This window comes from Porites lutea, chromosome 4 (assembly GCF_958299795.1).
Source record: "Porites lutea chromosome 4, jaPorLute2.1, whole genome shotgun sequence".
NCBI lineage: Eukaryota > Metazoa > Cnidaria > Anthozoa > Scleractinia > Poritidae > Porites > Porites lutea.
In genome coordinates, this window is record NC_133204.1 from 34,932,038 (window position 1) to 34,957,037 (window position 25,000).

The 25,000-nt window shown below is 41.4% G+C and overlaps 4 protein-coding genes and 1 long non-coding RNA gene across 6 annotated transcripts in view; 3 read left to right on the top strand and 2 right to left on the bottom strand.

Annotated features, from left to right (window-relative positions):
- The window catches only part of LOC140934582 (uncharacterized), a 466,993-nt gene that overhangs the window by 23,966 nt on the left and 418,027 nt on the right, over nt 1–25,000 (top strand). The gene's annotated exons all lie outside the window — the stretch shown is intronic.
- The window catches only part of LOC140933395 (uncharacterized), a 31,127-nt gene continuing 8,851 nt past the window's right edge, over nt 2,725–25,000 (top strand). Inside the window, exons 1-3 of one of the 2 annotated variants that reach the window (XM_073382943.1) lie at nt 2,725–2,816; nt 8,050–8,092; nt 10,410–10,655. In XM_073382943.1, coding sequence (XP_073239044.1) covers nt 10,413–10,655 — 243 coding nt within the window. In that variant the 5' untranslated portion in view covers nt 2,725–2,816; nt 8,050–8,092; nt 10,410–10,412. The remainder of the gene's footprint in view (nt 2,817–8,049; nt 8,093–10,409; nt 10,656–25,000) is intronic. The other variant, XM_073382944.1, reaches the window with a different exon arrangement.
- Nucleotides 11,740–23,080, top strand: LOC140933015 (uncharacterized). Its single transcript, XM_073382521.1, has 3 exons — nt 11,740–12,614; nt 14,665–14,747; nt 21,855–23,080. The coding sequence occupies exons 1-3, from the start codon at nt 11,740–11,742 to the stop codon at nt 22,403–22,405; spliced, it is 1,509 nt and encodes a 502-aa protein (XP_073238622.1). The 3' UTR covers nt 22,406–23,080.
- On the bottom strand, nt 14,787–21,467 carry LOC140933392 (uncharacterized). Its single transcript, XM_073382937.1, has 2 exons — nt 14,954–21,467; nt 14,787–14,866 (listed from the first exon to the last, which is right to left on the bottom strand). The coding sequence occupies exon 1, from the start codon at nt 21,330–21,332 to the stop codon at nt 15,195–15,197; it is 6,138 nt and encodes a 2,045-aa protein (XP_073239038.1). The 5' UTR covers nt 21,333–21,467; the 3' UTR covers nt 14,787–14,866; nt 14,954–15,194.
- On the bottom strand, nt 21,500–21,853 carry LOC140933412 (uncharacterized). Its single transcript, XR_012165053.1, has 2 exons — nt 21,667–21,853; nt 21,500–21,579 (listed from the first exon to the last, which is right to left on the bottom strand). It is a non-coding gene; the product is annotated as an uncharacterized lncRNA (long non-coding RNA).

The following is a 25,000-nucleotide window of genomic DNA, read 5'->3' on the forward strand; positions in this document are numbered from 1 at the left end:
GACACCCCTTACTTCCATTTCTTTTTCTGACAACTGGAAACAGGGATGACTCCAACCAGTTTTTCGATGATCACTTGTAGTTAATTGCTTCCGACGAGCTTAAAATGCAAAGCACACTGCGTTTATATATAGCAAAATGTTGAAAGCCTTGGCTCACCTGATCAGGAGCTCAAAAGGTAATCAAGGAAATAGGTCATGCAGAGGGGAGGGGAGGGGAGGGGAGGGAAGAGCTGAAAAAAAACCATTAACCGAGAAAAAAATATTTCTGTACAGTTGTTCATCTGCTTATAAAATATCACTTAAAATGAGAGGACAATGAATTCAAATTGCTGAGAACAAAATTTTAGTAAAGTGTGGTTTACCATATTTTCTGATGTCTCTTTCGTTTGTTTTTGGAGTGAAGAGATTTATTAACTGCGTTGCTTCTGCATAATTATTGCACCATTTTGTCCGAGGTTTGTAGTCGGTAACGTTGTCAGGTTGTTCCTGCCCACCTCGTCAAATACTGCATACAGTCTCTCGAGGATTGGAATTTTAAATGGTTTTACTGTGTCCCGACGAAGACGGACAGGAGCAGCGTTTGTCCTTGGCAAGTATCGCGTTTCTATGCCTCAGGCAAGGCCATGATCCTTCAGCAGGTACCCCTTCTGCCCTCGATAAAACTTAATCAACACTCCGGAGCTGTTTTTGACTACAGTTTTCTCTTCCTGTTGGCTTCTCCCTTCGTGGACTCGTCACGCATTGGAACGGCGACATTCAGTAAACAAGGCTAAGCAAATGGCGACGACAAGCTTTCGCATGTCGGCTCTTTTAACACGAAGAACTTTTTTAGTGAAGGTCAAAACAATTTAGTGAACTCGGAGAATAATGAAAATTTATCTAACTATTAACTGTGAAAACAAAAACCTTCACTTTGAAGTATTTCGCTTAACTTTAGCGTATTTCTGACGATTGTTCAACTATACTTTGCTTGACACCGGTCTCTGCAATGGTTTCAATTAAAATTTCGCGCGGGAAATTTCCCCGGCCGGGACCGGATACGAGTGCATTGCGCATGCTCGTGCGTTTGACCGCGGTTAAGGTCGCGGCAGTAGCATGGAATCCGGAACGGAATCATGGAAACAGAAACGGAATACGGAATACGGAATCAAATATCAATGATAGAAAATTAAAAGATTTCACATTGCATAATTTAGTACAATCCAAAGAGAATTTGCTTTAGTTTTCTTGGCAGTTCCCTTGACATGCCTCAAATATATTGTTGTTATTGTGTCTTGATAAGGTTTGCCGTAGTGTGGGTTATTGCACTGCAAGGCCGATGAAAGTGATTTTACGAGTCATTTTTATTCACGGGTTTATGGGTTTAATAATACAGTTAAATATTATCTTTGTAGCTAAATGTCAAGAATAGAAGTAGTTGGCCTCAGACCACACCACGTGATTGTCCCGAAACTGAATACTCGACACCTCACCGACCCGTGACGTGACCACAGTTCCGGTGTTTTAGCAATAACTTTTTCGCCAAGCTGAATACTGATGGAACACTGGTGTACCTGTAATTGAGTTTGCGTTAACGTCCGTATTTTTGTTAAAGAGGCTTATTAAACATGGCTCATTATTTTGATGTAATCAGTTGCGGAATCAAGCAAATGAATGCACAATTCTATCTTCTCGTTGAACTCCACAATGCCATGGTTCTCTTGAGTAAGCTGTCTTGATAAATAAAACTGAACACTGTTGAAGACAACCCAGAAAAGACACTCAGGAAAAACTTGACGGCGACGCGAAACGAAGTCTGTCTCCATATAACTTACGTACCTTTTTCTTAAGGAACTAGTTTTTGTCATTGACGTTTGTCTCCCTTTTATTTGCTGTCCCATGAGAATTTGCATTTATTGCCGGAAGTGGTATCAAGAGTCTTTTCACCGGAATCGACTCCTCTAGTGATACAGCAGTCTCCTCTACTCCGCTAATTTATTCACTTATGTCTTTTTTTTATATATCTGTTTATTTATTTTATTGTCATTACTAATATATATATATATATTTTTTTTCAAATCGATCGCTTGGAACCTTCTTTCACGGATTCCGCATTCCGTTTCCGTTTCCGTTTCTGTTTTCGTTTCCATGATTCCGTGATTCCCTTTTCGTTTCCGGATTCCGGATTCCGGATTCCGGATTCCGGATTCCATGTTCTAGTGCTGCCGGGTCCCGTCGTCGTGTCGACCTCGACGTCGGTTGCTCGAGTTCTGCGGATACCCATTCTCTTCTTTTTGATGAATGGTAGTTTACTCTGGGCTAGAATGAATTAGCTTAATAATTCCCTAAAAAAATATCTGGTATGAGTTCGTCGCAGGGGGCTATTTTGGAGGTTGTTTTTTGTATGCGTGTTCTTATGTGAGTGTCGTTTTATTTAGACTGCGAACAGTCTCTTATTTTTCTTTGTAAAGTTACTTCACGCGAAACCCAAGCAGGCGAGCCGCGATAAACGAGGGCATAAGCCCGAGAAGAAAAAATAGGAGAGCGCCCTTTCTCGTCTGGTCGTAATCCCTTACTGTAACATAACGTTGTGGTTTGCAGTCGCGCTGGCTGAGATAAGAACTAGATGGATTTTACGAGAAAGGAGGACTGCAAGCAGTCTACTGTGACAATTCTTTAGTCCAGTCCACATTCTTAACAGTTAGTTTCCAGGGTCTCTCTCTTTCCGTACTTCCCAATTTCGATCGCTTCTTTCGATTTCATCGTCTGCGAACTGGAAATGTCTTGTTGTGCAGCGCTTTAAAACTTCTTACCTCGACGATCCATACTGCTGAAAGGTTAGTAACTGAAATGCAGAATACTGATTACTCGGCCATTTCGTTTACATCTCGTTCGATTGGGTTATGCCTCGATTTTCATAGTGTTCCGGCAGTGTGAAGGAAATAGTGAGATGAATCGGTCAATTCCCCATCCATTTTGACCATTTTGAAGGACAAAACGATGGGGGCAAGTTAAATAAGTTTCTAACGTCAGTAGAGAGAAGGAATACCGTTTTTTTTAACACCACATTGGTGGTGAAAGTATTGATGAAATACCCTCCATGAATCCCCGCATGAATGTTATACTCAGCGGCGTACGTTGACCATATCCTGACCATATGAACACTTGACACGTGATTATGATCATGGTCCACTCCCATGCACCTGGAAGAAGTCGTTTTGTATAAAATTTTCTAGGTATCTGCAATACGATGTATTTTATGGCATCAGTTTAAACCACTAAGTTTTCAAAACAACTTCATACCTATAAAAAGTCTAATGCTTAAACTGCTAAATAAAAGTATGCTTCTAATATACTCAAGATTTCATTTTCCAATCAGTTGGTCACAAATTAAAGAGATATGCCCTTGAATATTTTAACTAGAAATACCTATCTAGCAATAACCCTCGCGAAACTCGGTTTGGTAGCGGCACTCAAGTTAAGCTCTGTCGGTCCGGGTTAAGAACTGGATGGGTGACCTACAGCGAATATCGTTGTGAAGGTCCATACGTTGTTCTTTCTTTTCTTCTTCTTCTTTTTTGCGTATTGTGTGGTGTTATTTTTAAACGTGTATTGAAGAACACATTTAGCATTATTTCGGCCTCCGAATGTAGAAAAAAACAAAATCAAAGTTCAAATATGGCAGTGCAGTTCGCATGAAAATTATTATACTTCGGGCCGTAGTGCAGAGCTGAAACTTTGCAGACTTTGATCTATATATCGGCGGGGAAACCGGCAAACTAATAAATGTGGGTTTTCCACAATGTAAAACGATCATAATGCCTCTGCTATTCCAGTCTTCCGTTCCTCTGTTCCCCTGTCTCCTGTTCTCGGCGTTGCCTTCTCTGTGCGAAGCGACGTTCTCTCTGCTCCGCGGTTTGTTGTTGACGTCTTCTCCTTCGTTGTTCACGCTGAATTTTAAGTCGGCGTTCTCACTCCTGAGGAGGTTCTGTGGAAAACCGTCCTGGACGAGGATTTGGAGCCATTTGTTGTGCTTGTGTGTCCTTTGCATGGGAAATTGTTCGTGATTCACCGATAGTACAACATTGTTTCACAGACGATGAATAAACACAAAAGCGTTTCTTCAGGGGTACCCGACGAGAATATAGTTTAAAACCACTGAAACATAACATTGTTGAACGTATTTTAATATTAAACGGTATATATAGGCATACTTTTATCCCCTAAAAATTTTTCATCTGTTCGGATTTCCTAGCTGAAAGTCCAGTGATCCGAAAATTATAGGGGTCAAAACTTACCTTTTCGAAAATTTCAGCCAGAAAAAAGGCTCCCGACAATTCTAGGTGACCTTTTTAGTGTAAAAATCCTTTAAAACTGGGCAATTATACCATTTTTTAGATGTTCGAAAATACTAGGAGAGGCAGGCAAGCAAGAAATTTTACAACAAATGTTCCGAAAATTCTAGATCTCAAATAATCTTCCGAACAGATATTTTCCAAAAATTGACGTTGGGTGCCCCTGCCGAATGTTCCCAAATACGGCAGAAGTGTCTCAAATGGTTTTCTCTGTGCTTTAGAAACCTGTTTGGTTAATTTGGAGTTGCCCTAAAAACTATTTATCTGTTCGGATGTCTTAGGAGAACTTTGGTTGTCACGAAAGTCTCTGTTAGGTGGCTTTTTCGTCTCATCCGAAAGTGTTAGCTACCCTTATGGGTCCGGTCGAAAGACTGAGGACATGAAGTAGCCTTGCTTTCATACCGAAATTTTTAGGAGACCTTTTTAGCAATAATCGCAATATCTTGCTATCAAAACGTGAGTAACACAACCTCCGAAAGTCGTAGTTAAGCTATTAGAAAACCTCCGAATATTTGAGACGAATGGAACGGTTATCCACAAATTTTGAGTTTTTCTCAAGCTTTAGAAACTTCTAGGCAATATTTGCTTCTTCGAATAGTTATTTTACAGAAAAAATGTAGCTGGGTGCCCCTGTTTCATGACCAATACATGAAAATGCGCCTTGGTCATATCGGCGGCAAGGTCTATGTTGCCTGGAAACGCAAAATGCTCCAGACGTCATTGGCGGACACCAAGCGTACATTCTTGTGTAGAAGGCTCCATTTTTGACGTCATTTCCTCGTTAAACACAAAATTCTTCCAAATTTGGTCATCAGTAAGTCGTTGTGGTGAATTATGCGCGTGGTTTTAGCCTATCAGAATTGGGAAAATATTTTGAATGACTAATAAAATAATAATAAAAAAACTCTTGTAAATTATATATAGTAATATATTACAATTTTAAATGATTATTTCTTAATAAATATAAACTATATATATACAAATAAATAAGATAAATAATGATAAAAAAGATAAATAACAGCGATCAATTATTTATACTAGCTGAGAAACAGTGATCTTTAAATAATGAAAAATTTGTACTGGTACATATGCCAGTTAGCAGAGAGTTCCAGTCCCTTATTTTTCTTGGAAAGAAACTATAAAAATAATAATCATGATTGCAGGTGGCTTGAATAAATGAATCATTACAAAATGACCTAGCTAGTAAAACGCTGTTTAGGTAAAAAATAATTCGGTATAGGCAGTGCAATCGAATTATTAACTCCTAAATCTTGCTAAATTCCACGCCGCGCAATTTATGGACACACATTTCCACACGTAACCTGGGAACGGTGTTTTGGTGTTTTTGTATTCCTTTCAGTCTTCCTGTTTGAGTTCAGTCAAGTCCTAGTCAAGTCCTAGTCCAGTTGAGTCCAGTCCAGTCCAACTCGGTAATCTTAGCGGAGCTCCACGCGCGCGCGAAGCGCGCGCGTGGGCGGAGCCCCATTGCTAAGTAAATCTACCCATCCCAGAAAATTTGGTAATCACGTGACCGTACACCGACCGCCGACCGCCGACCGCCGACCGACCGTCCGTCCGCACTACAGGAAAACCAATGTTTACTCTCACATTTTAACTAGTTTGGGAGCCCAAGAGAAAACTAATTTCACATCAATGTTGTGATCAATTGACAGCTGTCAAAACAGGACATCCGCTGACCAGTATCACCTGACCGTACCGCGGGCTTAAGTGTTGACCCATCGAGGTCGAGTATTTTTTTGAAGTTATCCGCTGATTAATTACCAGTTTGAAATGATCGCAGGCTCAAGTTTATTTTTTCCAAGGATTCATATCAAATATGTTGTGTTTATGTCACTATGGCCCCGCACTATTAGAATTTTGATTTCAAACTGACTTCGGAAGCGAAAATTCAGCCAGTTTTTTTAAAAGTACAGGCGGGGCGGGGAAGACCTTATCTTACCATGGTCACGCGTTGGTCACGCTCTACGTCCAATTTTTATACTCTGATTGGTCAAAATTTGACAGGTGAGTTCATGCGAAAAAATTATGCAGCATCTTGAAAATTGTTTACTTAGACAGCTGAAGCTGAAGAGTTTTGTGTCAACTTGTGATGTTTTTAACTGTCTTTTTCTTCTGGATGTACAAAATGAAATGCAGCTGCTATCAAGAGTCTTCTGTTATTCATGGCTGGTTTGTTTACTGGGTTTTTGGTTGAGGAACGCGTCGCTTGTCAAAATTTGGTAATTCGATTTCGGATGGCATCGTTTTCGTTTTTCACCTTGCTTAATGCGTAAGAGGGTTTAAAAGTCTCAAGCAACTGTGGCCTTCCTTGATAGCTTTCAGGAACTGAATCTCGAATGGTAAGCCTGAGTAACTAATGTATTTGATGTTTGTTTTTGTTATATCTAATTTCATGAAGTCTTGCACATTCACGCTGACAGTTTATGCGGCAAGTTTATGCACGTTTGTAGCCGTAGTTTGAGTCAATGATCTGACCTAGTATCAGGTTTGAACGGTTTGATATAAGCTTACAGAACTTTAAAAAGCCTTCAGATATATTTGCTCACCACAGATAGAAAGAAAACGTTCCGAAGAATATTTAGTTATAAATTTGACTGTAGAAAGAAAACTTTGAGCGATTTTCTTGCTTCGAGGAGTTCACCTTGGAAAACAGTAAACACCCGCGCCGTTAAGCCGGCTTATAAAGCTTCACGCCGAGACTTAGGATTTTTAGAGACACTTTAATACTTGTCTTCATGAATGAAAATTGTTATCTCTGTAAATGTTTCACCGAATTATATTTCTTTTTTTGATTGTTAGTAGTCTCTCTTGCAATTTTAATCGCTTGTCGGTGCCGTTTGTTTTCATCGTCCATAAACATCGCTTGCAGGAGTACTCAAAAATGTCGCGCGTATCAAACGCTTTATAAGATTACACATCGTTATAACTGAAACCATTAAATAACCAAAAAAATAATAATAAATTCGCTATTATGTTGAAGCTTAACTCTATTAAAGTTCATTCAAACACTCGACCACACTGACAGCTCGCACTATAGAAACGAGAACCGGCTGCCCATATGGGTGATTTTGGAAATTTTTGAACGGTTTCGCTTTACGATTGATCGTCCTGAATATTGACTGAGTGCAATTTGTCTTGAAAAATTGTGAAATACTGCATTCTGTCCGAGGTCTGTATGATAAATGGTACTGTTTCACCTCAAAGGTGATGTATAAAAATTATAAAAGGTTGGTTTAAACACCCCCAGATTTGTTGGCAAGAATTTGTAATGTAAACCTGTCGAACGCAAAAAAATTCGGCGTGATTTGTTTTCCAAGAATTTGTTTTCGAGGCCTAATCTACTGTGATCTTGAATGTGATCGAAGATGTTTGCTATTTTTGGGTGTACATATAAGGTTATCAATTCGATGTAAGATGTTTCACTCTAAAATAACTTAGCCTTTCCCTCAAACGTCACATGAATGTGCCCTTAAGTTAAATGATTTGTAGATTAAAAGTTTATTTTTTGATTTAAATTATAAATTTATTAATTGGAGCTTCGCTTTTAGCCCTGGCTAAATCTATATATTATGAATTAGTTTCCAAGACCACTCTTTTCCTGAAGTACTTCCTATTGTAGATCGCTTCTTTCGATTTCATCCTTAGTGAACTGGAAATTAAATGTCTTGACTTTGTCCTTTGTCTTTACCTGCAGCCCTTTAAAAACTTCTTGCCTCGACAGTCCATACTGCTGAAAGGTTAGTAACTAAAATGCAGGATACCCGGTCATTTTATACACATCCCATTAAATGAGAAAAGCTCCATTGTGTTTTAATATGCCTTGAATATCAGAGCGTTTCGACACCATATGAAGTAAATTCTTGGTGTGCAACCACGTGACAAGGCGGCCATGTTGGATGACAATACAACATAATTTTTTCTGGAAGAATTTACATGAAAACAGAGTTAAGTTCCCTGAGGAGAGAAACGGTTTTGTTCTTGACATCTAACGTGATCGCCGTGACGTCACGTGCAAACCAGCAATAGTGAGATGAATCGATCAATTCCCCCATCCATCCATTTGGAAGAGAAAATTAAAAATTAAAGTTTTTATCGTCAAGAGAGAGAAGGAATGCTGTTTGTCATGGTCACAGTGGTCAAAGCAGTGATAAAATATCCCCCATGAATAATTTTTTACATGGCAGCGTACAATGATCATAGCACCTGACACTGAGAAAAGATAACCCCCCCTTCCTGGGCTGATCATCATCTTCTTAAAACAAGTCGTTTGGTATAAATTTCTAGGTAATGATGAGCTTTATTCAGGGGCACCCAACGACGGCTTCCTCCTAAATACATAGAAATTACATTTTAGGCTATCCGGGTCTGTGGAAATGCATTCTAAGCCGCGATATATCATTTGTATCTGTTCGGTCATCCTAGGGGAACTTGGGTCTTTTCGAAATTACGAGAGCTTCAGTTTTATTTTCCTGAAAAGTTCAGATGCAATTTAACTTATTACGAAATATTGAGAATTTTGTGATTTCCTCTCTTCATCACATTTTTGAATCCAAAACATTTAGGTTTCCTTTTTTGTATGAAAAATAGCCCAATCTGGGCAGTGAAATCTGAAAAAGTAAACTTCAGTAAATTGCCGGGAGTTTATAAGATTAGCTTCGAAAATTGTACATAAATGGAACGGTCCTCTAGAAATTTTTAGCCGTCTTCAAGTAATGGGAAATTCTAGACAATATTTATTCATCTTTATTATGTTTTGTGGATATTAAGATCTGTAGCTATCTGTGAAATTAAACAGGTCATTCTTTTTTCTATTCTAAACTAGTAATAGTTGACACTACAGCTGCGCCCGCTCTGTATATAGTATTCTTGCTCCTTGTGTAGCTCTTTCAAATAAACCGATTCATACTGAAGATGTTCACACATATTCCTTACAGTAGGTGAGATAAATACAGGAAATAAACGCAAGATTCCATGCCGGTTTCGGTTCGATTTACACAGCTTTGATCAAAACATAATCATTCTCAGTTTCAAGAATAGTTTATTCTAAACCATAGAAAGATTTAATTAGAAGTTTAATTTTCCGGCTATCTCTATGTCACTTTTTACATTTAGTTCATTTCATTTGCCGGAAAGTAAGCCTTAGAACTTAAAAGGACGTTTAATTAATTCACGCTCGCGCATTCTAGTCCGTTATATTAAACTTTATAGCGGAAGGACATCTGTGAGCAGGGAATAAGTCAGCACAGAATTTGATGGTCGGCGAATTTCTGTAATCGTCTATCGTTCTGCTAGTGATAAGCTAGCCGTTGAATCATTCACTCATCTTGCTTGTTTTGGGCTGAGTCTTATCCCGGTCAAAGAGAGAGAAAGAGTGTCTGGCAAGGTTTCCAGTGAAAGATTTGTGAACTCGTGGCTGGCAAACTCACTTAGTGTTAAAATATACACTGTTCTACGCACCTTATAACTTCATCTGCGCTTAACGAGTGTCTTTTGGTCCATGACTTTCATAACAACTGCTCCACAGAATGTCACTGATAACACGTAACGCAAAAGAGTATCGAAGTGTGACTGCACAATTAGTGTCACAAAATCTACCTATTGTAAGCTGTTCCTTCGGGATGTTTTGTGTTTTACGTCATCCTAACCATTTCGTACTTGCGGGCGCAAACAATAGAAACGTCATCATTACCTACCGATTCCTCGCGGCCCCTGTTCAAGCAAATCGAGATTTTTTCTATATTGACTGTATGACTGTATATTTCAACTGTAAGTACTTTCCTTAATATACGCGCGAGTTACTAGAGTGCCTCCTCGGGATTTCGCCTTCTGGGCGAAATCCCTGCGGGGGGGAGTATCTCCTAACGCAGCAATTTGCAAGCAGAGGAAATTTCCATTTGTGATTGTGTTACCGTCAAGTGATTTTAAAAATAAATGAGTAAAGAAGTATATTAATCTCAGTTGTTCTGAAAATATTTCCCTTGTTGTTACTATTTTACTGATATTAGTGTCAGCAAGTTCTTAATCAAACATACTTTGTCTGTTGTATTTGATTAGCTGATGATGGCAGATAACATCAGAAGCTGGTTTCTTCACTTATCTCACGAAACACGGCAAAGATTGTTGCAGAATTTATTAGACCATGATCAAAGGTGGAGGGTGGATTATCGGAAAGGTTTGGCCAAAAAGGTTGAGTCAGATATGATCTCCATGATGGACCAATTAAGTGAACTGATAGAAAAGGAGGAGCCGTTATTTAAGGGCAAAATGCTGCAGTGTGGAAGCTCATACAATAGAACTAAGGTATTTGTCTACTCTATCCTTGGTATGAACTTCTTGATCAAGTAATTTCATGACTCGTGTCCGTATTGCAACATGTATATAGAAAAGTTTTCCAAGTTAATTGTGATGCGCATGCAGTGACTAATTGAAAATATAAGCTGTCGCCAAAAATCCGTAACCAGCTTCAGTTTGTTTTCAAATCTAACGTTGAACTTTGTACTTTTCTACCTATATGCTCCCATTTAGCCTTCTCACTTCGCACAAAAGGGCGGAAAAAAGCCGATTGGGATCTTAGAGCAGTGAGGTATTTTGTTTTTCTCAGGAGAGAAATGGGCAAAAGTAAAAAACGGCTCCGACAGGTCGTATCGACAGTCGGTGACCGAAATAGCTCCGACCGAAAACGAACTTTATTATGACAAGAAACGATAACCTAACTTGGCCGATTTAAGTTGGCCCACACATGGCCAAAAGCTGGTATTCTGTCGGCCTGGGATAGTTACACTAACGATATATAATCCTGACAGATATAGTTACACTGAGGCGAATATGACTGTCAACTAATTATGGGCCGACCCCCAGTTATTTTTTTGTAAACCTCTATTTTTTTAAATATGGTGCTCGTGCATACAAATGCGATGAAACGGTGCAAGCTTTGTTCTTGAAGAGCTTGATCTTGAGCTGACTTTAACGGAGATATCTAACACTTATGTAATGTTACATGCCAGTGTCTTCAAGAACATTATCACCCCAGTTGACTCTGAAAGAGTGTTTGCTTACCAGTTTGAAACAGTGATCCCACAGCGTTTAGGCGTGTATAGAGGAAGTATAACCGTGTGGCAGTGTAATAATTAAGGAACTTGAGTGATGGCGCGTGTTGTTTGCTTCTATATATCTTCCAGAAAATTAACAAAAGCCCCATTCTCCCTCGGAAATCTTAGATATATGCATTGATCTTTGTGCGCGGGCCTGGTGTGCTCAGTACACCACGTAGACCATCCAGTTCAGTCGTGCCGCTTGTAAATACAGCAGCTCAAATCTCTTCAAAATTGTTATCACTTTTCATCGCCTTGCCCTTTCTTGTCTACAGGTTGGACAACCTGATGAAATGGATTTTGCCTTTCAGTGGAATCTCTCGGAGAACAGGTCGAAAAAAATATTAGGCGTTAAGTTCTACCCGCAAGGGCAAAAACATTTTGAACGTTTAAAAGAACATGCCAGTTTATCAGACACTGGAGTAGTTCCTGTCGACGTGGTTGATGTGATATTTAATATAAACACAGAAGAAGATGGTGATGGTGATGATTACGAGGAGAACAACGATGCGGTGCAGAAGGAGGAGGAGGAGGAGGAGGAGGAGGGCGACGACGACGACGACGACGACGACGACGACGACGACGACGGCGACGACGATGAGGAAGAAGTGGAAACTGGAATGTCGCCATGGAATGTTTATTTAAGATTTTGCCGTGTTGTAAATGATGCCTTGATAAAATTGACACTTTTACCCGATTGGCAACACGGTGGGTTTGCGAGTCCTGCATGTAGTGGAACAAGAGAAAATGGACCAGCTTTGATGATGCAGTTTAACTACAACAAGGAAAATGGAGAAAATGGAGAAAACCTGAAACTGACCGTGGATCTTGTACTGGCAATGGACTTGAGAGAGATTTATGACGGTGACTTGGATGAATTGTGTACTTCACACATGGGTTCGTCTTGGCAGCGTGAGCTTTTGAGTAAGAAAAATTGCTTGGATACAGTTCTCACAAAAATCTATCATGACGTTCTCCTGGATAGCACTTTTGCTGAACGAATGTGGCTTTCTACCATGGACATCGATCATCCAGTCAAAATTTCCATTCGTTTTTTCAAAATTCTCAACCAGATAGCCTTACAAGATCCCAGCGCTGATATGAGAATAGACAGTTCCCTGTATTCCGTAGATGAAAATCGTATGATGTGGCTGGAAGGACTTCGAAGGTAATTTTATAGTGCGCTATATCAACCCATTCGTTGTTTGGACCAGAAAAAAGTACAGATTCCAAAAGCAGGGGCAGTAAATGTTAACTGTGCATTGCATATTCGTTACCCTTGATGCCCACATATGCTGGGCACGATCCATTCAACTAAAATATCCGGTAATTTCAGTCCAAAACCCAATGGATCGGTTCGGTCCAACCGGAAAAGTTTCGAAAAAACTGGTCCACCTTTCGAGGTGGACCACTTTTGCCGCTTGGGCTGGTCTGATCGGGAAATGACCGTTCCATTCGACGATTCCGACCCATTCTCATCCCCAGTTCCTCACGGTTCGATACTTCCTGGGTGTTTACCATTTGGCAAAAATTGGCGGCTTCAGTCCGGCTACCGGTGCAGTTTTGTGACATAACTGTACCCATGCTAGAAAATTTGCTATCTCACGAGAGGCAAGCTTGGCAGGTAAGTTTTTGGTGTATTTACTTGTTGCTTTTTGCAAAAAAAATCCAAGTAAGTCAGTCTGTGTTCGCATCTCGACTGGGACTATTACCGCCAAAACCAATTCGTACGAAAATGTTGACATTTCAGCCTCCGACTCTATTGTTTTATTCTTCGAATAATTAGTTTTCTTCAACAAATACTCACTTAATTCGTCCTCAGCAAGCATTTAATGAGGTCTGTTACAACCAGTAGGTTGCTACCTCACACCGAAGCTGACGGTTTATATCCCGATTGCCCGTTAACGCGTTTCTGAGTTTCTGTTGAAGAGAGGAATGAAACGAGACCGGTCGCCGTCGAGATCCATTCTTCCCCACGTAATTTTCAAACCTCTGCCCGGAAATTTTTGTCGAATGGATCGCGCCCGCTATGTCACACTCGGCCTTTTTAAACGGAAAGCAATGCCAACTGAGGTTGGACTAGAACGATTGGGTCATGTGGTCAACAATGGTCCCCGTTCCTGGTGCTGTCTTTTCAGCTTACTTTAACCTTATTCAGTGCGGGTTGTTTTTTGTTTCCTGCGACCGAGCGGGGCCTAAACCGCTCATGATACTACTCCCACTAAAACTACACAGAATAATGTACTCGTCATTTTCAACATCAAGGCATACCCTGATTGCCACAATGACGAGATTTGACGTCATATTCTCTTTTTTTGGCAGAATCTAAATTCCATCGATTTTCCCTTCAAAGCAAGAAATACTTAAATAGTAAGGTGTCTGACAAAATCAAGAAATTGGTTAACACATTAATAATCTTTAACAGTATCAGTGATGCCACAATGACATCATTTATGATTTAAAAATGATCTGGAACTATCCGCCTTCTTGGATCTGCCATTTTGAATTTATTAAGTATGTTAAGTTTCCTTTGAAACCCGTATGAATGGAGGTAATCGTGATAGAAATTAAAAGGATGCTCATGAAGCAAAAAAATTCGCAAGTTTTGAAATTCCGAGAGAAATAAACGCTGTTCAAAATTGAACCAAGATCTGCCATTTGGTCATTTTAAATTCAAGTTTTTTCTCAAATCAGTTGCTAAAAAGCCTGGATCACACTTAAAGTGATAGTAAATTTGATAAAATATTGCCAAATTATAATTAAGTGTAATGCTATTATTTAATAACTAAAATCAAAAATAAATCCTTTTTTAATGGCCACGTCAAAGTTGACGTAAACGTTTAGACAAATTTAAAATTTCAAGGAAAATTCGCAAAGTTTTGGTGATCAGCTTTTTACTGAGGGGGGCTCAAAAAGCCCCTCCCTGGTCTGAATAGAGTCCGTACCTTTCCAAATAATGTATGCTAGAAATTACTGTTTTGCGAAAATGGCTGATTATGAGGCGAATTGTAAAAGCAAAGATTATTCAGCAAAGTTTGCAAAAAGCATATGGTAGTTTTTCAGTAATTGAGATATGCTCATCTGTTAAATTCATAACAAGAAACTCCATTATCCTTAATTGCAATTAAGTGTTGATAGTTGGTCATATGAAGAGAAACATTTTTAAAGTGATCACAATCATAGCCTCCAAACTGTCATTTCCAATACTTTTCTGACAGGAAAATGGCAACTGTTGCAGCCTCGGAGGACAAAGAACGTGGGATAAGATTGCAAGGCATGCTTCGTCCTATCAAAGAACTTCAATACTGTTGGGGTCGACGCAGAAATTTCGACGCGTTGATTGGACTATTAATCTGTCTTTAATCGCCAAGTTTCTCGTGCTTGGTTCGATCGGTGATCACTGGTCATGAACGGTGAAAACTGAACATAAAATAAGCAAAAATGACAAATAAACCTAAAGAAAACCTAAATAAACCTAAAGCGACACTAAAGAGCAAGACTACTTACATTCTGTGCGATGCAATCGATGAGAAATTCAAAACATTTGCTCTATAACACTACACTTGAAAACACGTGGTGATCTGCTTTTGCTGTGGTCATGTGACCATCCGAAACTAACATGATATAAGTAGTCACGTAGTGTCCAAAAAGGAAGTGAACGCAAAAATAAATCAAAATAAAATTTGGACTAAACATTCCGCCGGCCTTGGGACAACCCAGTAGGTAGGCCCAACGTCACTAGCCTAGACTAATTATTCTCAAGATCGTTCTCCAGTAGGCATAGCTTCTGAATAGGTCGGATGAACACAGAGTCCTTTGTCTTGACTTTCGCTGTGCGCACCAGGCCGTCGGGGCCAGGGAAGACCTCTAGGACTCGTCCAAGTTTCCAGCATCCTCTCGGCACGTTGTCATCAACTAACAGGACAAGGGCCTTCGGCTTCAAGTTAGGTAAGACCTTTCTCCACTTTCCTCGGGCTTGCAGGGTAGGTAAATACTCACGCAACCACCTCTTCCAAAATAGGTCTGCCAGAAATTGTACCTGCCTCCATTTCCTTCTGTGATACTGATCTGCTTTCTCAAATATGCCAGGGGGTAGGCAGATAGTCTTCCTCTGCATTAAGAAATGCGCTGGCGTGAGTGGCTGAAGGTCATTTGGGTCGTCTGAATTGGCGGTGAGCGCTCGCCCATTTAACACTCGTTCAACTTCAGTCAACAGCGTCTGAAGAACTGCTTCCGTAACTACTTGGGTCCCTAGGATAGACTTCAGAACAGTCTTAGCACTTCGCACCATCCGCTCCCAAATCCCAGACATGCTAGAGGCAGTTGGCGGCTGGAAGACCCATTTGCACCCTCGTTGTAGAAGCTCTTGCACAATTTGTTGCTGGTTCCACTGCTCGATCGACTCTCTCAGCTCTCGTTCACCGCCGACAAAATTTGATCCTCTGTCACACCTTAGTTCAGTCACTTCACCACGACGGTTTATAAATCGTCGCAGACACATTATGAAGTCGTTTGTGTCCATCGAGTGAACCAATTCAAGATGTACACTACGTGTCGTCAGGCAGGTAAATAAGCAGCACCACCGTTTGGCTGTTCCTCTTCCATGCTTGACGTATAAAGGACCGAATAGATCCATTCCTGTGTAGGAGAATGGGGGTTCGTACGCCATCATCCGGCTTCTTGGCAGGGGAGCCATTTGCTGAGTCATCGGCTTGGCATTCAACTTCTTACAAACAAGACACCGACCCAGGACAGAACGTGTTAACACCCTTATTTGTGGGATCCAGAACGTCTCTCGAGCCCTTGCTATGAGGTGTTCACGCCCCAGGTGACCAATTGATGCATGGGTGTGGCGGACCATCAGGACTGTCGCTGGATGATCTCTGGGCAGTATTATTTGATTCCTGGCAGTGTCAGCAGCTGGTGGTGATGCTATACGTCCCTTGACTCTCAAAACACCATGGTCGTCTTGCATTGGGTTCAAACTAGCGATCTTACTGGATCCCCTGACTTCGCCCCTGGTCTTTAGATCCTTGATCTCTTGATCGTAGGCTGCGTGCTGGACGATCTTTGCGATGGATAAGGTAGCAGCATCGTAATCTTCTAAAGTCAGATGACCTGTGTGGACAGTCTTCCGGTCACGGATGAAATGAGTGAAGCGTGTGAGCCAAGCCACTTGACGTCTGAGACGGTTCCAATCAGAGGAGGTGCTTATTATTTGTTGCATGGTGGTCTCAACAGGTGTGGCGGGGGGGCAATTAGACTGTACGCTTGCCTGGCGGGTCTTGACATTGGTGTTTATGTCAGTACAGTTAGCATGAGTTTCTTTCTTAAGCTCTAGGCCTTCATCGGGGACTTCTCGAAGGCTTGCGTTGGGCCAAAAGGATTCAGGTTGCCATAAGAACTCTGGTCCTCGTAGCCAGCGGTGATCAAGGTTTAGCTCAGAGGGGTTCAAGCCACGTGACGCATCGTCGGCTGGGTTCAAGACACCTGGCACGTGGTTCCAGTCGTCTGGCTGTGAGTTTCCTCTGATTTCTTCGACTCGATTAGCGACATAGGTCTGGAAACGACGCCTTTCATTCTTCAAGTAGTGGAGAACTATTTCGCTGTCTGTCCAGAACTTGGTGCTCTGAATAGGAAGGTCCAACTCTTCTCTCAGCATCTTATTCAAGCGTGTAGACAGAACAGCAGCTTGGAGTTCAAGCCTTGGAATGCTTGTGAACTTGACAGGTGCATTTCTTGCTTTCCCCACAACAAACGAGCAGTGAATAGACCCATCTGGATTCTCGACTCTTAGATACGCAGATGCACCGTAGCCAATTTCAGAGGCATCAGAGAAGATATGCAGCTGTAGTTTGCATTTGGAAGCATCTGTTCCAGCTGGCAAGTAGCAACGTGGGATGCGCAGTGCAGAGAGGGATGACAGCTGTGAGGTCCAAGACTTCCATCTGGCTAAGAAGTTTTCTTCGAGTGGCTGGTCCCAGTCTACCTTAGCCTTCCACATATCCTGGATAATTACTCTGGCAGTAAGGGCCACAGGCGCAGCAAACCCAAGAGGGTCATACAGGGAACAAACGGCGGACAGTACTCCACGCTTTGTTTCGGGTCGATTCAAGTTCTTGATGTCAAATCCAAGCTCATCTGTTTCAGCAAACCAGCGAATCCCTAGCGCCCTTTCCACTGGCAGTTCGTCTAAGTCAAGATTCAGATCTGGTGTGGCTCTTTTCTCGGTGGGAATGGTTGCCAAAACATTCTTACTGTTCGTCATGAATTTCGTAAGGTTGAAGCCACCGTGATTCAGGATTTTCACTAGGTCCGATGCTACAGTAGATGCTGTATTCTCCTCACTGAAGGATGGCAGAGCATCGTCAACATAAAAGTTCCTGTCAACAGTTGCAACAACTTGCGGGTTGAACCTTTCAGCATTGTCACTGGCTGTTCTTCTCAGGGCCCAATTTGCAACGCAAGGGGACGAGGTTGCTCCAAATATGTGTACTTCCATAACATAGACATCCGGGGGTTTGTCGTAATCATCTGTCCACCAGAGGAATCGTAGAGCTTCTTGATCTTGTTTACGCACACGCACTTGATGAAACATTGCCTCGACATCAGCGGCTACCCCTACATGCCCCTGTCGAAATCGCAGCAGCACACCAACGAGACTGTTTGTCATGTCTGGCCCTTGAACGAGATTCTTGTTTAGAGATGTTCCTTCATACTCAGATGCGGCATCGAAGACGATACGGAGCTTGTCAGGTTTGTTGGGATTAGTCACTGGATGATGAGGTAAGTACCAAGTTATCGAGCTTTCTCTAGCTGCTTCTTCAGGGGACAATTTGCGTGCATAACCCTTCGAGATGTACTCAGTCATGACTCCACGGTACTTAGCAGCCATTTGCTCATTTCCTGCCTTGGTCAGGCGTCGTCTAAGCAATTCTGCTCGTCTTTCAGCTAAAATGCGATTGTTTGGCAGCTTTGGCTGATCTTCCTTCCATAGTAGGCCAACTTCATAATGCCCGTCTACAAGGGTAGTAGTTTCTTCAATGATTTTTAGGGCTCGTTTGTCTTCCACAGATAAGGGCTTCTCTCCTGCTTTCAATGTTCCATAGTCTTCGATCTTCCAAAACCTTTCAACAAAGTCGTCAGGTTTGTGTCCAACAGAGATGAAATTGAGCTCAGCTCTTCTTGTCCCAGCGATAGTCAATGGACCTGAAATGCTCCAACCGAGAGGGTACCGATAACCGTAGAGGCCGCTCTTGTTGTCTTTCGGGATTCTGACTTCCTTCTGCAAGTGTGCAACAGGGACGTTACTCCCCACAATGATCGAGACTCGTTCAAAGTCCACCACTGGGAATGTAAGGTCTTGAAGGTGCGGATACTTATGGACATCTACTGTCCCCGGCAAAACTCGTTCTGATTGATTCAGGTCAGGGAGAACGTAAGCTTCATTAACATCAATGTCTTCACCGTATGCTTCTACAGGACTGAGAGTAAAGGAAACGCGTCGACTCTCCACCAGCTCCTCGCTGTTCGTAATAGTCTTAATCCCGATTTGCTCCGAGATCCCTTTCAGGTCAAGATGATCAGCAAGCTCTTTGTCAATGAGGGTATCGGTACAGCCATTGTCAAGAAATGCATATGTAGAAAGGGAACCACCGTTCTCTGCAGTAATGGTTACAGGAACTACATTTAACAAAACTTGGGCTCTTGTGGTGCTGACACCGGCAGATGTAATCGAAGTCTGTGGCCTGTCGCTGGGCGGCTGTCTTGTGCCTTGCTCCATTTGTGGTTGCCGGGTTATTGGGTCAGCAGTCGGAGTACTGTATCGGTTAGTGGGGTTATGAGTGTTCTTGTTTCCAGGAGTTCTGCGTCCATTGTTGTTGTCCCTATGCAGTATTGGTAAGTGGTGTCCAGGACACAGAGAACAAGCTGGTGGCTCAGGACAGGAAGTACCACTGTGATCGGGATTATGGCAACCACAGTTAAAGCAGAACCCATACGATGCTGCATATTGTCGACGCACGGCTACACGGTCACACTGTTTGACGATTGGGCACTCCTGGAGTCGGTGGGGAGTAGACTTGCAAATTGCACAGTTTGCAGAGTTCTCTTTCTTGGGGGCGTTCTTAAGCGATGTGGCGTTGATCGTAGCATTTTTCGTGGGCAGGTCCGATCCTTTAGAAGCTTTGGGGGGGGACTTGTTTGTCCTGTTTTCTCCCCTTTGCGGCTGCATTCCAAACACTGGGTCATTCCTTATTGACGCTTGCCTTTTCACAAATTTTGCAATGTCCTTTAGTCGTGCAGTTCCACCACGGCTAACAATCTCGTAGTTTTCGGTCTGCCACTTGGTGATTAAATCATTTGGGAGTCTGTTTACGATTCTTCTCAAATTGGTAGCTACGCTTGCTTCGCGTTCCACATCTCCCTTCAGAACCTTGGTTGAAGTGTTCAGCTTCTCGGCAAAATTAAGCAGACCCATGTTGTCACCATAGGCAAGTTTGGGGCCTGAGACTAACTCTTCGATGCAGGCTTGCGTCACCTGAATAGGGCGACCAAAGCGTTCCTCTAAGATCTTCATTAGCTCACTATAGGAGGAGCCTCGGTTTCTTTTGATGACCTCCAAGGCTTCTCCTTTCAGGAACTTCGGTAAGTACTCTACCCGCTGCGCATCAGTTAGTAGCTCACTTTCAAGGTGAGTATGTGCCTGTTCTTTGAAGAACGGGAAGTCTGCTGGGTTGCCATTAAAGGGTGTAGGAGAGATTCCGTTCAGAAGCTGTACCTTCCACATGGCTGCTACATGGTCTTTAGGGGCTTGCTCTATTACTTTGTCTTCTGGCTGAGACTTAGGTCTATACTGGAAGGTTCGTGGGGCTTGGTATGGTGGCTGCTGGCATTCAGTGACTGGCAGTGCTCCCTTGTTTGCAGTATCGGCAATATTGGATTTGACCTCAGTGGCTGGCTTTTCCTTGCACGAACCAGGTGCTGTGTCTTGGGGGGTGGAGCAACTGACAGGTATAAGAGGCAGTGAAGGTTTGGGTGTCGGTGCTGGGATTTTTGGTGTTCGGGGTTCTGAATCATCAAGTTGAATTTGAGGTGACTGTCCCAGTGGTTTCTCCTCAATGGGATAGGTTGTCTGAACAATATTGTCCACACCATTAACAACACCAGTTTCCTCGTCGAACTCATTTTCAATCTTCCAGTCCAGCTCAGCTAGAACGGCTTCGTCCTCGAGTAGTCTCAATTCCTTCTTTGCGCTCCGCTCATGCTCTGCTTTGACCAATTCGGCTTCTTGTTGAGCCTTACTCTTCGCCAACTCAGCTTCCTCTTGTGCCCTACTCTTCGCTAACTCCAATTTCTTTTTTGCTAAAAGCATGGCTCTAAACCTTTCTTTCCGGGACGACGAAGAGGATCTTGAAGTAGTGGAGCTCTGAGACTGGTGCGACTTGTGACTTTTAATGGAGCGTTCATCATCACGTTTTTGTGTTTCTTGATCAGTCCGTATTTGGGTTTCGCATTCTTCTATTGTAAACATCATCTGTTCTTTGAGGGACTTGAACCTTTGCTGTACTTCTTGTAGTCGTTTGCTGTCACGTATGCCTGGCAGGTACTTCGAGTGTACAGTCTCAAAGGATTTCCAAATGATAGCTAAACGATCTACTATTTTGCGGGCGGACAAGTGCTCCCAATTAGTGTAGAGGAGAGTTTGGAGCTGCTGTGTTTCAAAGGCAACTTCTTTAGATTCCTTGTTCCACAAAGATGCAAGTCTGCGTTGTTCGCTTATTTCGCGTTGATACACAAGTTCACCAAAATCAATTTGAGTATTTGGTACGGGGTCCTGGCGTAGGGAGTATCCAACTGCTCCTTTCGCTGAGTCCTCAGGGTCCATTCCGCGATCCACTATCGCGCGGTCCAGTCCAGAGATTCCTGCGATTCCGTTCGGTCGGTTCGGAGCGTTCGTTTTCTCGAGAATCCAGGTGAAAACACAGTTTTCTCTTCGTACTTTGTAGAATTTTTCACAATGTTGGGGTCGACGCAGAAATTTCGACGCGTTGATTGGACTATTAATCTGTCTTTAATCGCCAAGTTTCTCGTGCTTGGTTCGATCGGTGATCACTGGTCATGAACGGTGAAAACTGAACATAAAATAAGCAAAAATGACAAATAAACCTAAAGAAAACCTAAATAAACCTAAAGCGACACTAAAGAGCAAGACTACTTACATTCTGTGCGATGCAATCGATGAGAAATTCAAAACATTTGCTCTATAACACTACACTTGAAAACACGTGGTGATCTGCTTTTGCTGTGGTCATGTGACCATCCGAAACTAACATGATATAAGTAGTCACGTAGTGTCCAAAAAGGAAGTGAACGCAAAAATAAATCAAAATAAAATTTGGACTAAACAAATACTATGATATGAAAGTCCCAGAAGGTGAGAGGTTTGTCGAACTAGGTGAATGCCTTGGTCACAGGCCGTTCCTGAAATCTCATGTTTTTCAATCGGTGGTTTTGGCGCTGTACTCCCTTAGATGCAGTGAACACCCAGATATTGAAGAGGACAACATATGGTCCAAAGAAGATGTCCCGACAGTTGTTGCCAATGTTATGATAATTGTTAAGCAGTTTCTCGATGGATCTGTTGACGAAGCTTCGGACGAGAAGCGATCGCGTTTTTGGTCATTTCCTCAGCTTTCTCTGGAAAGTGAAGGACATTGCTATAATCTACATCAGCCAGAATCTCTTTGTTTTGATGTTTATAGAGGTGAAACCATAAAACAGCATTTTGCACGTATGTGGCATGTACTACAGCAATTTGCTATCAAACAAGAAGCAGATGATAATTTTTGTAAGCCTTTTGTAGATTTTTCTGCAAAACACGAAAAAGGTTCCGAAACAGGAATTAGCGATAATATAGTGAGTCTCCTTCCCCTTAACTTTGCAGAAACAGAAGTCTGACCATGACGACTTTAAGGTTTTATTATTTTTGGAACTATTTCCTTATTTCTTCATTTATTTCGCCACTCATTTTTTTCTTAAAGTTGTTTAAGACTGCAAAACATATCTAGTAGCAGGAAGATCTCTGCAACCTTGTCACAGCTTTCTAAGGAGATCTCCCCTTTGTTACAATACTAAAGTCGATTAAAATTACATTAATGACGACGGCTTAATTAAATTCAATAACATGTAGCTATATACTTTATAGATAAAATATTACTATCTATTAAAACGGCTCTTACTATCCTCACGGTTTTCCAGGTCAGAATCACACCGTTGTGAAGCAAATTGTTTGTTTTCATTAGATTTAATTTTCTTTAATTTTGTACAAGCTGTTCCATATCTTTGCTCCTCCGTTCTTAATTAAAAATGTACCATAATTTATTCTTTTGTAGCTTATGTGTAATTGTTTTTGAAGTTCCAGTATTATTCATGTGAATAGTGCCATTGAAAAGTAATTTCATAAAGCTGACGGTAGATTTCCATACAAGTGAGATTTCAAATTTATATAAGGCTATCGTATACGTATTTAACTCGTGTATATTCAGTAGTCCTAATGACAAAAATAATGGCCTTGATTCCTGTCTATATTTAGAGAATGTCATAATTCCTTCAATTTCTTTTGAATTTTGTAAATACTTGTAAGTCTTGTTGAATAAATACTTATACCCAAAGAATGTTACAATGTGTCAAGTATTGATAGGGGTATAGATGGTAATTATAATGCCTTGCTCTGATCATTATACCTAACACTCTTGATATTTTTGTTTCCACTTTTTTAATATGTTGTTTCCAGGGTAGCTCTTTTCCATTATTAATCCCAAAAACTTTGTACTGTTTACTTGTTCAAAAGTTTCTTTGTTGATTTTAATTTCAAAGTTACTTGGTTTCTCTTTGTTTTCGGTTTTAAAAATAATAAAGTGAGTTTTGCTAATATTTTAAAAAAATTGTTAGTTCTAAGCCAATTGGCAACTTAACACATTTTCTGATTTGCAATCTGATTTAATATTTCAGGATTTCTGTGACTGTAAAACAAATTTGTGTCGTCTGCAAAAAGTAAAAATGATAAGAGTGAGTTTTCTGAAATGTCATTTACATAGATCAACAGTACCAAGGGACCAAGAGCCGATCCCTGCAGCACGCCACATGTAACAATTCGAACATCCGACTTGACAGGCATAGTTTACCAGTTGCTTCCTGTTCGTTAGACAATTTTTTAACCATTCCAATGCAGTCCCTCTAACCCCATAATGTTCTAGTTTATGCTGCAGTTATGTCTCATGACTAATAGTATCGAATGCTTTGGAAAGGTCTAAAAATATTCCACTAGTATACTCATTCCTTTTAATTGCAAATGATATTTTGTCTATAAGCTCTGTCATTGCCTGTTGGGTAGATCTACCTCATAGAACTGCACGGAATCGCACGGAATCTGCTCATACTTCAAAAACATAGAGCAAAGCGGGAAATACCATTATAACAATTTTTAAACTGCTTCCTGGGTGGTGCTTCATGTAAACCTGACTTTTGCATTATCTCTTCCACTCATGAGTATGCAAATTTACGACAAGCAGATTGTGCACGTGCAAATCGAGATAGACTATCCGTATCCTGTTGCGGGAAGGACGGCGAGCAAGTCTTTTTTCAAGTACAAACTCTCTAAGCAAATAACCTGTTTGCCTTCAAAATAATCTTATCGTAACCAGCCGAAAAGCAACACAGCTTGCGCGCAGCTCACTTAGAAAGTTAAGCGCCATTTTGAAGCAAGAATTTTCTCCCTACTCCAGATAGTATTTCATCGTCCAGTCGCCAAAATTTAGTAGAGGACCTACCCCCGCTGCACAATTTATTGACACACATTTCCACGAGACCAGCCGCAACCAGGGTTCTTTCTCGAAGCAAGAGAGAGAACCCTGGGAATGAGGTTGCGTCTATTTTGGTGTTTTTGTATTCCTTTCAAGTCTCCCATTCATTCCTTCATTGCTTGAGTTCAGTCCAGTCCTAGTCCAGTTGATTCCAGTCCAGTCCAAGTCCCTAGGAGTTAATTTTATAAATTAGTTTCCAGGGCTACTCATTTTCTGTACTTCCTGGTGTCGATCGCTTCTTTCGATTTCATCGTCAGCGAACTGACCAAAGACTTTGTTCTTTGTCTTTACTTGCAGCCCTTGAAAACCTCTTATACCTCGACGATCTATACTGCTCGAAGGTTAGTAACTAAAATGCAGAATACCCGGCCATTTATAACATCCCATTAAATGAGAAAAGCTCCACTGTGTTAGGCATACTAAAATATGCCTCGAATCTCATAGCGTTTTGACACCACATGAAGTAAACAGTGAGATGAATCGATCAATCTCTTATCGATCGATCTGGAAGACAAAATTTTAAAGTTTCTATCGTCAGGAGAGAGAAGGAATGCCGTTTGTTATGGTCACAGTGGTTAAAGCAGCGATGAAATATTCCCGACCGGGCCATGAATGATCTAAAACTTGTCGTGGTATTTCACTCGACACTGAGAAAAGGTAACCCCCCATCCCCTTCCCGGGCTGATCATCA